General features: G+C 42.6%; 2 protein-coding genes across 2 annotated transcripts in view; one reads left to right on the forward strand and one right to left on the reverse strand.

Annotated features, from left to right (window-relative positions):
• CACNA2D3 (calcium voltage-gated channel auxiliary subunit alpha2delta 3) overlaps window positions 1-11,571 on the forward strand; it is a gene marked incomplete at its 5' end in the record, with an annotated part of 605,771 nt that overhangs the window by 459,310 nt on the left and 134,890 nt on the right. The window lies entirely within an intron of this gene.
• The window catches only part of LRTM1 (leucine rich repeats and transmembrane domains 1), a 17,928-nt gene continuing 15,880 nt past the window's right edge, over window positions 9,524-11,571 (reverse strand). The window contains exon 3 of the mRNA XM_039221818.1: window positions 9,524-9,957. Coding sequence (XP_039077749.1) covers window positions 9,524-9,957 — 434 coding nt within the window. The remainder of the gene's footprint in view (window positions 9,958-11,571) is intronic.

Consider the following 11,571-nt stretch of genomic DNA (forward strand, 5'->3'; position numbering starts at 1 on the left):
CAATAAAAATATTGTTGGGGCTGTGGCCTTGTCTAAAGGCTCAGAAAACAGAGGAAATGCTTCCCAGTCACTCATGGGATGCTTAGCAGCTGGTTGTTGGCCAGCCGCCCCCCTGACTTCCTCACCATGTGACTGTACCCACAGGTGACAGGTGACTTTCCTCAGAACAAGCAAGAGAGGGCAAGCAAGATGGAAGCCAGAGTTTTTTGGTCACTTAGTCCTAAAAGCAATATTCTATGATGTGTACCTCATATTCTGTTTGCTAGAACAAGTCACTGGGTCCAGCCCACCCTCAAGGAGAAGCAGTCAACAAGAGCAGGAGTACCTTTAAGAATCATCTTAAAAGCTGCCACAAGCCACAGGGTCCTATATGATTTGACCCCTCGTTACCCTCTAACCTCAGCTCCTTCTGCCTCCACCTTTGCTCACTTGGCCACATTACCTTTACATTTGTCTTCAAACATATTAAACGTGCTCCTGTGTCAGGGCATCTGCACCTGCTGTGCCTTCTCCCTGGGACAAAGTTCCTCCAGATATCTTCACCACTGGCTCCATCTTTTCCTTCCAGTTTCTTCTCAACGATTTTCTGAGGGGATTTCATGATCACCATGTATAAAACAGAAGCTCTTCCTCTCCCACATTCCCAGTACTCTGTGCCTGTCACCCCTGCTTCTCCACCACTTGATATACATAGTTTTTTATGTCTTTATCTTCTTCTTCTGGGAGATATTAAGTTCCATGGTGCATATGCTTTAAATCTCTTATTCTCTCCTTCGTCTATGATACTTAGAAAATTGCCTGGCGTGCAGAAGGTGCTTAGAAATTTGTCAAATTATTTGACTTTGCATTGTTTTGTAACCATATTAAGTAAACCACTCAGACGCAACTTGGACTTTAACTGATTTTGGTGCTTATTGCCGGCACTTGAATGGTGACTCCACATTTTTCAATTATTTTCACATTCCTCCTCCCTCTTCCCTTTCCTCATTTTTATAATTCATGCCTTGATCAACTAAAGTAGATCTTGAACCATTTTTCTTCGAAAACAATGCATAATGGCATGCTCCCTAAATGGTTACATATCTGAGAATTGTAATCTCAATTTGGTTCCGTGTTGAGTTTCATTTTTTGTTTGGTTTCTAGACTTTGGAATCTTTAATTTGTTCTTTAAAATTTGAAAATTTTACCAGAAATCATTGTTTCATCTATGTGTTTTTTCTGTAATTTATACTGATTGAGACTTTAATGTGCCAAGCAATAAACTAGACTAACTTTTAATATTTTTTCCATTAATCTCTCTAATAGGAAGCCTTTCTTGATCTTTATCATTGGAGTTTTTTCTGTAGCTCAGGAAAGGTGCCTTTGCAGATTTTCTTTCCTTCTGTTTGGTAGGCTCTAATCTGTTCATTGGGAAAACCCAGCATCCATATTTTAGTTCTTTTTTTTTTTAATATTTTTATTTATTTCTAGGATAGAGAGAGACAGCGTGAACAGGGGAGGGTCAGAGAGAGAGGGAGACACAGACTCTGAAACAGGCTCCAGGCTCTGAGCTGGCAGTCAGCACAGAGCCCGACGCGGGGCTCGAACCCACAAACCGCGAGATCATGACCTAAGCAAAAGTCGGACGCTTAACCGACTAAGCCACCCAGGCGCCCCTCCATAGTTTAGTTCTTTACCATTTCTCCTTCATTTCTATCATCTTCTATTGCTTTCCTCTCTATTTTTTCTTTTGAATTCCAGGAATGAATATGCCTGTAATAGTGTTCTATATCACTGATTCAATATGTCCTAATGTTTCTTCTGTACCTCATTTATCACTTATGTGTCTATTTTTTTATTCACTTAGTATTTACTGTTATTAGCCATTATCATTTTATCATTTGTTATTATTTTATGATTGCTTGCAATTAAATTATTTACTCCTTTCTTTTTTTTAAAGTTTATTTATTTTGAGAGAGCAGCACATGCACACACAAGCAGGGGAGGGGCAGAGGTGGGGGAGAGAGAATCCCAAGCAGGCTTCTGTCAGCAAGGAACCCACCATGGAGCTTGAGCCCACGAATTGAAATCATGACCTGAGCTGAAATCAAGAGTCAGATGCTTAACCGAGGGAGCCACCTATGCACCCCTCCTTCGTTTCTTATAAGGGGACTGAATATCCTTGCCTACTGCCAGGTCATTCACTGTGCCTTCCTACTAGACATTGTATGATTCTGTGCTCTTTAACTCTGAACTTAGCCATATGACATCTTTTTGCCAATGGAATATGAGTGAGTATAATATACACCAAATCCACCCAGAAACTTTAAAAATCGTGCTAAAATATTTTTTGAAATAGATCTTCCATGCTGCTTCTGCATTTCATGGGCAATGCTGCTTTTGTTCCTTTCTTAAAATATATTTTAGTAGATTCCACTTAGGTTTCTTTCTTAATTTTAATCACCACTTAAATATGGGTTGTTTGCAGGGTGCCTGGGGTGGTTCAGTCAATTGAGCATACAACTTTGGCTCAGGTCATGATCTCGTGGTTTGTGAGTTCAAGCCCTGTGTCTGTGCTGACACCTTGGAGCCTGGAGTCTGCTTCAGATTCTGTGTCTTCCTCTCTCTCTGCCCCTTCCAGGCTCATACTTTGTCTCTCTCTCTCCCAAAAATGAATAAACATAGAAAAATTTTAATATGGTGTGTTTGCCACTGAACAGAGTGAATAACCTCCCTTTACAGGTCCCTTCTTATTGACTTCAGATCAACCTTGGAGATTAAGATAGAAAGACAGTTGACAGACACAGCCCCTAAACAAATGTCTAGGGTCTAGAGGTCCTCTGTATAGTGTAGCATTGTAGGACTTGTAAGAGATGCCATGTCTTATTGCCTGGTGATCTGACTACCTAGGTAAACCAAAGTCATTTGTAGTTTTCATTTCTTGTAAGAAACAGTAGATAAAAATTATAGCCCCTAGATTGTGCTTATCTTATTGTACTGTCTTCCTTTTATCATCCTATTGTATGTTACACTGCTGAGATTCTTCATCTTTAGTGGAGGAAGACAGCAAGGTCTTAATGGCAGGTGTTGTAGGAGTTAAATGTTCTCAGACATCTTACATGGGAAGAAGTGGTTTCCCTCTGGTTTGAGAAACCCCCGTCTCAGAGGAAAGACACAAGCATAAGGATGGGTGGTATATAGACTTTCTTCCTTTGCATCCCACTCATCTATTTGATGGCCCTATCTCTGCTCTGGATGTTGGGCATCACTCCTCGGGGCTTGGATATCATTGATCTGTATTCTCAATTTCTAGATCCTCATAACTTTTTTTCCTCATTGTATTCATGAGTATTTCAATGGGAAATTCTTATTAGGCAACATCTAATTTCATCATTTTCCCAAGTAGCTGCAAGAGAGTATGGCTGAGTTTCTACCATTCCCATTCTAAGAACATCCTTTCCAGCTCAGCAGAGTCGTGGGTAATATAAGGACCTTCCTTTTCCATGGCCTTTTCATTTGGGTCCCGGCTCTTGGTGAGATCAGAGTTTTTGCAGTGGCACACTGGCTGTTGGTTGGGTGTCTTTTCTTTGCCATTTTTAAGGTAAGTGCTAGCAGTGCCAGGAAAGCATCTCAACTGTGACCTCTTCAAACCTGTCACATCCCAGAAAGTGTCCAGGTCCTGCATCCAAATTCCTGATTCACTACTTACTAGTAATGTGACCTTGAACAAATAACCAAAATCCAGTGGTTTTGTTTCTTCATCTGTAATGTGGCAGGAAAATGTCCACATGTTTTAAGTTTATTTATTTTTGAGGGCGGCAGGGGGAGGTGCAGAGAGAGAGGGAAACAGAGGCTCCGAAGTAGGTTCTGCACTGAGAGAGAGAGAGATCCCAATGCAGGGCTCAAACTCATGAACCATGTGATCATGACCTGAGCCTAAGTCAGACACTCAACTGACTGAGCCACCCATGGTTTCCTAGTGCCCGCATGTTTTGGTCAATATGAGGCTTAGAGAAAATGAAAGCATTGTACTTGGGAAACAACTGGCACAAATTGGGTGCTCAATAAATGTTGAGTGTGGGACTACAATTAATATAATAATGCCACAGTCTGATATTGTGGTTCACATTGATATCTGATATCAATTCATATTGATATTATGGTTTGCACAGAATACATGAAGAATAATGGGGGTTGGGTTGTATTCTCCATGTTAACCCCATGTTCCTGAAGCTGTATTTGTCAAGCCAATAATTAATTATGGCATTAATTATGGCTTTAATTAATCCAATAATTAATTAATGAGACTTTGGAAAAGTCCCATTCCTTTTCCATGCTTCTGTTTCCCATTTGTTTTTGTTTTTTGTTTTTTTTGTTTTTTTTTTTTTTTACAAATAGTTTATTGTCAAATTAGTTTCTACATAACACTCAGTGCTCATCCCCAAAGTGCCCTCCTCCATGCCCATCCCCCCCTCCCCCCCACATCCATCAGTCCTCAGTTTTTGTCAGCATTCAAGAGTCTCTCATGGTTTGCCTCTCTCCCTTTCCCCCACCATTTCCGCCCTTCTTCTCCCCCTTGTTCCTCCGTCAAGTTCCTCCTAATCCTCCTATACGTGCAAACATATGATATTTGTCCTTCTCTGCCTGACTTATTTCGCTCAGCATAACACCCTCAAGGTCCATCCATGTTGCTACACATGGCCAGATTTCCCATTTGTAAAACAAGGACATAGTACTATATCAGGGTACCAAACCGGTTTAATCTTTATCATTAACTCTAGGTGATCAGTACTGGGGACTGAAAATACGGATTTAAAAGGATGCTGAGGTGGTGGTTGGGCTCAGAAGATAAATTTGCCATAATCTATTCACAATGCCTAACATGGGTAGGGAGGCTGGTCACAGCTATCCCAAACTTGTCAGGTCTAAGCTAAATGCTCTCTAGGGATTTTCTCAACTTTCAATCCTTATAGTTCCTTTTCTGGGTCTTCTTGATAGGTCTTTGTAATTGGTGACATCCTGATAATAAATGAAAATTTACTGTCAATGGAGTAAAAAGTAAGGCATGTGGGTACTCTAGTTAAGAATATGAAAAATGGGGTGCCTGGGTGGTTCAGTCGGCTAAGTGTCCGACTTCAGCTCAGGTCATGATCTCACAGTTCGTGAGTTTGAGCCCTGTGTTGGGCTCTGTGCTGACAGCTAGCTCAGAGCCTGGAACCTGTCTTCAGATTCTATGTCTCCCTCTCTCTCTGACCCTCCCCTGCTCATGCTGTCTCTTCATTGCAATTTGAGCAATAAAGAGGAAGGAAAGAAAGAGGGGTGCCTGGGTGGCACAGTTGGTTAAGTGTCTGCCTCTTGACTTCGACTCAGATCATGATCTCACAGTTGTGAGATTGAGCCCCTAGGCAAACTCAGTGCTGGGCATGGAACCTGCTTGGGATTCTCATTCCCCCTCTCCCTCTGCCCCTTCCATTCTCATGAGTGTGTACACTCTCTTGAAAGTTCCTGAAAGTTATGCGTATAAACCACATCCCACATGCCATGTAGGGTTTGGAATATCATTTGCTGGTACATTTAGCAATGGATACGCTGGTGGGTTTAACAAAACCAGAAACAGTTATTTCCTGATTTCTAGTTGAAAGTTATAGGTTTCTTTTTTTTTTTAATGTTTTTTTAATTTATTTCTAGGAGAGAGAGAGAGACAGCGTGAACAGGAGAGGGTCAGAGAGAGAGGGAGTCACAGACTCTGAAACAGGCTCCAGGCTCCGAGCTGGCAGTCAGCACAGAGCCCGACGCAGGGCTCGAACCCACGAACCGCAAGATCATGACCTAAGCGAAAGTCGGACGCTTAACCGACTAAGCCACCCAGGCGCCCCGAAAGTTATAGGTTTCTAACAGTTATATACTGATATTAATGTGTACTACATAAAGACCATTTTAGAAATTGATTTATCTACTTCCTTTGATATTTAAGATATAAGACAAGAGTGTCTTATTTCTGGGGTAACTTGGTTAATTCGGGTAATGAGACTTGTCTTTTATGAATCTTCAGGAGGAAATCATGTTAATCACTTTTCAGTCTTGCATTTTTGTGAGGAAAAATAAAGCACCCACTTGTCCATTGGGTATTTTATCCATCTTAAGCACGACATTCTCCCTGCAAGTCAGGGATATTTGCCTTAACTTTAAAAGCTTTTCAGATAATGTTTTGCCACTGATACCTGATATCAGTTTGCCCTGCCAGTAGGCAGGGTCTCTTCTTTCTTTTTTTTTTTTTTTTTTTTTTTTATGTTTCTCAGAAGGGTCTCTTCTTTATACTTCCTCTTTATATGCCTCACTTCAGACAGCTAGAGCATCTGTTAGGTCCTGCTATTGTGAATTTGTGATCTCAGACAAGACAAAAATCACTAGTCTGTAGTCATACTGCTCCACTAAGTATGATGAGAAAATCTTTTAGATGGTTTTCTCAGAATCCACCCATACCATACCTGAATTTTGTCTACAACGTGCCTTTATCAAGGCTCTATGATAGAAGGGCATTTGTAGAGGGGGAATTTATGAATATGACAGCAGCAATAAGCAGCTGAAAATAATCTATGAGACGTTTTCAAATTACCCCTCATGAGCTGTAGTCATTGTGAAAGATAATTTGTGGTTCTCACAGAATACCCTGCAAATTGGGTCTTTCATCTGCGATGTTTTTTATAGCTGAAACATTTCATTTCTCATATTAGCAAGTGATAACTCTGCATTTGTTAATCTAAACAATTTGATTTATATTTTTCTGTGCTGAGAGGCTGTTGACATTTCAGGGTAAGTAATTATTTTCATTGCCAACTGCTGTTTGTGGTGACTGTAGGCAAAAGATAGAAATCTGAATATACATAGGCATTGTTTTAACCATTTTCCTTAGACTATTCATAAAATGGGAATCTGTTTGCCTGAGTTATCGTCTGTACATAGAAATCTAATAGGACTTGGGTATTGATGAGTGAGGATTCTAGCCACATTCAGGGTTTTCTGCAGTGTATGGGAAGTTCTCTCATGTAACCATTGTGGGCAGGGGGACAGGGTTGACCTGCAGTGTCACCAAACCTCTGACAGAACACTGTGTACCTGCAGTCCTAAGTGGCAATAGTGTCATTGGCCTGGGTAGCTCCTGGCTTCGGTAATATTTGCCCAGGTATCTCGGGGTTGGTTGCCAGGATTACATCACCAATGCTCACAAAAACGCCCTTCACCATGCCTGGTACCTAGCACAAGCTCTGGAAAGATTTGGTGACATGGGGATGACATACAGAACGATCTTCTAAATTTCCTTTCTTGTGTTGCCTTCTTGGCCAAGGACTTACAGCCCAAGACAAGGGAAAGAATGATTTTTTTTCACCTGGAAAGTAACCACTGTGTCCTTAGACTGGGTGCTCAGACTTAGGCAGAGCAGAAAGGAGTCACCAGAGCTTGGGATGGAGTTGTTGGAAAGCCAGCCTTCTCTGGGGTCTGTTTTTGACCTTACAATCCATGCTCAGTTGTCAATCTACTCTTCAACATATCAAGGTTTATTTTAACATTCAGAAAAAAATTAACATCAAAGTTGATACTACCCCCTCAACCCAGGAAATCATTTAGCAAAATTGCTGCTCTAAGAAGATGGTCCATCTTTAGCTTGTGGTATATGTGGGGCCCACACTAGTTGTGAGGCAATGTGGGCAGGTGTAGATGGCCTCTGTGATGATTTGGGGAGCATAGGTGTGTGTCCTTCAGGGTGGGCTCTGGTAGGTTCATTTGTATTTCCCTTGGCCTCTTTATACTATTGGCCAAGGCTCTGGCTGCATCAGACAGGGAGAAAATAACTCCTGCCTGTGTGGAGCTCCCATTCACATTCCAGGTTAGGGGACGGACTACTAATTTAGGATCCAAACTGATTTTTACATGGCCTGAAGGAGTGAATGTAGAGCCAGTACCCTGGATGGCAAATGTGTTTTATCCTTTGAACCAATTCCAGTTGATTAGTTCTGGTTGCCTATAGTGCTGTCTTAAGAAGGCATCTGTGTTGCATCAAGGCTCAGCTGGGAGGAGTGCTGGGATTGATTAGCAATGTCTGTTAAGGCCTCTGGAGGGACAGCTGACCCTATATTTGCCATTCTCTGCTTGACATGTCCTTAACTCCTCTCTGTAAAATGATTTTAATACTAACAGGTAACTCTAAGCGTGAGCTAGGGATTCATGAGAGAGAGCAGGTAGATGACATTTTAAGAAAACCTAACATGAGAAAATGCAAATTTACAAAATGCATAAACCTGGAGCCAATTATTGCCATTACAGAAAGATTCCATGAAAGGTTCCTTTAAATAGCGAGCTCCCCTACTGCATTAAAATGATGATTTAATTTACAAAAATTCACTTTACATGCAACTCTTCAGGACTGTGTCTATGGAGAAAGGCAGGCCACACCTGATTTTTTTTAAACCCCGGCCCAAACAATATTCAGGATGGCTGCTGCCACCTAACTGGAGTCTCTTGATAATTTCCACTCTCTCCAGACTTCCTCCTACTTCCTATCCCAGAGTGTTGAGTAGACAATCTGGGTGGTGGTCAACAGCTGCTGGCTTCCACCCTGCCGCGGCTGCATTTCATTAGTGGGTAAACTGATTGCTCCGGGTATGTTTATGTGTGGGTGTGGTTGTACAAGTCTGTGCACTCAGAGCACTATGTGTGTAGATACAGACACACACAAGCCATTATCTTGCTCTCAGCCCACCCTAAATGTGTTCCTGCTGTAAGAGTTATAAATGGAAGGTTCCAGTCGTCTGGTGGATACAGCCTTCTCGTAACATGTGCCCCCCGACTCCAGCTCCCCGTCCTCTTAGTGTTTGTTTATATGTTATTTACCCTTGCATCAGAAAACTTCCCCAGACCCTGGGCCTGAGTCCCATTATCCAGACATAGAACCCTCCTCTTCCTCTGTGGCCTCGAAAGCCCCAAATGGTTTTCTGATTTAGAAAATTAAATATAATCTGACTCTTGTGGCAAGCGATGCAATTCCCAACCAACAGACTCTCCCATTAAATGTATAACATGCAGAACATCTAAAAGTATCACTGATCTCACATGAATTTGAATTATAGAGGCATTCAGTGCCCCTCGGGTAAGATTGCCAGCCTCTTCCCAGGCACTCAAAATTGGGCAGTTTTCCAGTGAACCGTAAAGCTCCCAGGAATGCTGACTAGCGCGTGTGTTTGAATTTCTGATGCTCTTTAAAGCTACGTAAGACAGGGAAGAGTACCTGAAAGGCAGATTTTCCCTTTCACAGGGTAGGGCCTTCTACCACACAGAGTAACTGCAGTAACTTCTCAGACACAGAGCACAAGTATCATCTCGGTTTCAATATGGTATACTTTAAATCTCAACATAATTTTCCCCGGGGATATTTTTTTTTTGTTTTCCTTTTGAAAAAAGCGAAATGAAATGGTAACAGTGAATGCACCAGCCCTACTCGGGCACTTTCTTCTGGCCTAATGTAGTCTTCCTCTTTGAGATGGAGGTCTCAGGCTTGTGAGCTGTCATACGGCTCTTTCCCTTCCATCTTCACAGTCTCTTCGGTCTGAGCCAAGCGCCCCCCATTGTACTGCGCTGTGACAGCCGCGTAGGTACAGCCATAGATGGCAGCCACCAGCATCATGAGACACACAATCCCACACACAACTCCAGTGATGACGACGGTGGCCACCGCATGACGCAGGTTGACTGGCCTCGGCTTGGGTTTGACCTCACATTCCGAGTGGTCTCGCCGCCCCGTGCTGTGGCTCTCAGGAGACCTGGGGTCTGGCTGGCGGGCAGAACCCAGCTGCTGTACCCTCGAGGCCCCTGCACCCGGAGAAGGGAAAGGGCAGGGCGGGTACAGCTCATGAGGGATCTTCAGGAGGTCCTTCCCCTTCCAGGTGTCGGGGGATGCACAGGTGACACTGTCCGTTATTCCCCCTTTAAAAAACAAAAGCAAAGGCTGACAACAGAGCCTGGTATGACTGAATTCCCAAATCCTCAGCCTGTAAAAACTTAGGCAGATGGAATTTATAAATGCCTTTTTCCCCACCTTTGGAGTCAAAGGACTTTATGATTTTAGGATTTCTAAATTGGCTAACTGCTAAAAATGCTACACACTAAATGGACAATTATGTATGACCAAGCATTCATTAGAATCCAAATCACCACTACCTTATAAATGCGGAGGGAAGAGCCCTGTAGAAGCTGACAAGAAGGGAAACCAGGAAGCCAACCTGAGGCACAACGTGCTGGCCACTCACCCCCACCCAAAGAACGCTGCCCTGCAAGATAGCTGCTGAGCCAAAGTCCCACCAGAAATCTGAAACCATAGATAAATAAAATAAATGTCCTTTGCTATGATGTTATGTATTAATTACAAAGATGCTGTGTCTACCAGCACTCTTCACTGATGCCAAAAGGGAAGGTCAATGGCCTTTTGAGTGTTTGTGTATCTTTGACAGTAATATTAATTTAGTTCATGGGATTAAGTACAATTAATGTGTCCTCGGGTCTTGGAACATTCAGTAATTTGAGTACTGAACTTTCCAGCACATTATTAGAGCCAGTTTCCATTCTCTGTAAGGTGATTGATTTCCTCAGTTATGTAGACTAGTGTTGTTCAGAGGGGGATGTGGGTACCTAGTAACTGTTTTCTAGAAAGAGCACTGAGCTAATAGATTTCATTCTGGCCAAATATGACCACTAATTTACTATTTGACCTCTCTGATTAGATTATTGCCATTAAAACACTGTATTTGTATCTGACTTGATAGTTTACAAAGTCCTGTCTGAGAAGTCCTCACAACTGTGCTCTAATGGGTAATTCTTGTCCAAGGTCACCCAGGACATCAGTGGGTGGATCAGCACTCAAATCCTGCCCTTCCTCTTGATCTCGGTTTTCCCACTGCTCTCACAGCCTCCCTCCACATCCTCCTCCCTTCTCTCCCTCCCCCCGGAGCATCTTGAGGTCAGTGGAGTTAACACAGTGACCTTCTGTTAGGCCCTTTGACTGGACTGAACTTGGATTGCATGACCTCAGTTCAGCTTCCCTGGCTTAGCTCCCCCAGCTGACATAACTCCTCCCCCAGGACGGCTGTGAAGCCCAGCACACTCTTAGCCAGGTTAAGATTCTTTGTCCACATGACAGGTGGATTATGGAATTATATGAGAAAATCACACACAGGAGATGGTCACTTCAGTGTAACTATAACCTGTTGCACAGCTCCTCAGAATTTGGGGAATGCCTTCCATCCATTGTCTGGGTCTCATAAGCAGAGTCCTACAAAGCTATGTGAGTAGATAGGGCCATTTTGTAGTACAAGCATTATCATGGTCCAGGTCACACTGGGATTAGTGGCTATGGAAAAATTCAACCCACACCTTTTAGCCACCACTGCTTGAAACTGAATGGCCTGTGGCTAGTGTCTCTTTGGTCCCTCCTGGCTTCTTCGGTAATGCCCTGAGGCAAGAACTCCAACTCTAAAGCAAAAAGGTAACAGAAGTAGTTCCTCCTTTCCTGAGTTCTTTTTTTTTTTTTAATTTTTTTTTTTT

This window comes from Hyaena hyaena, unplaced genomic scaffold (genome assembly GCF_003009895.1).
Source record: "Hyaena hyaena isolate Hyena2069 unplaced genomic scaffold, ASM300989v1 scaffold_1022, whole genome shotgun sequence".
Classification (NCBI taxonomy): Eukaryota; Metazoa; Chordata; class Mammalia; order Carnivora; family Hyaenidae; genus Hyaena; species Hyaena hyaena.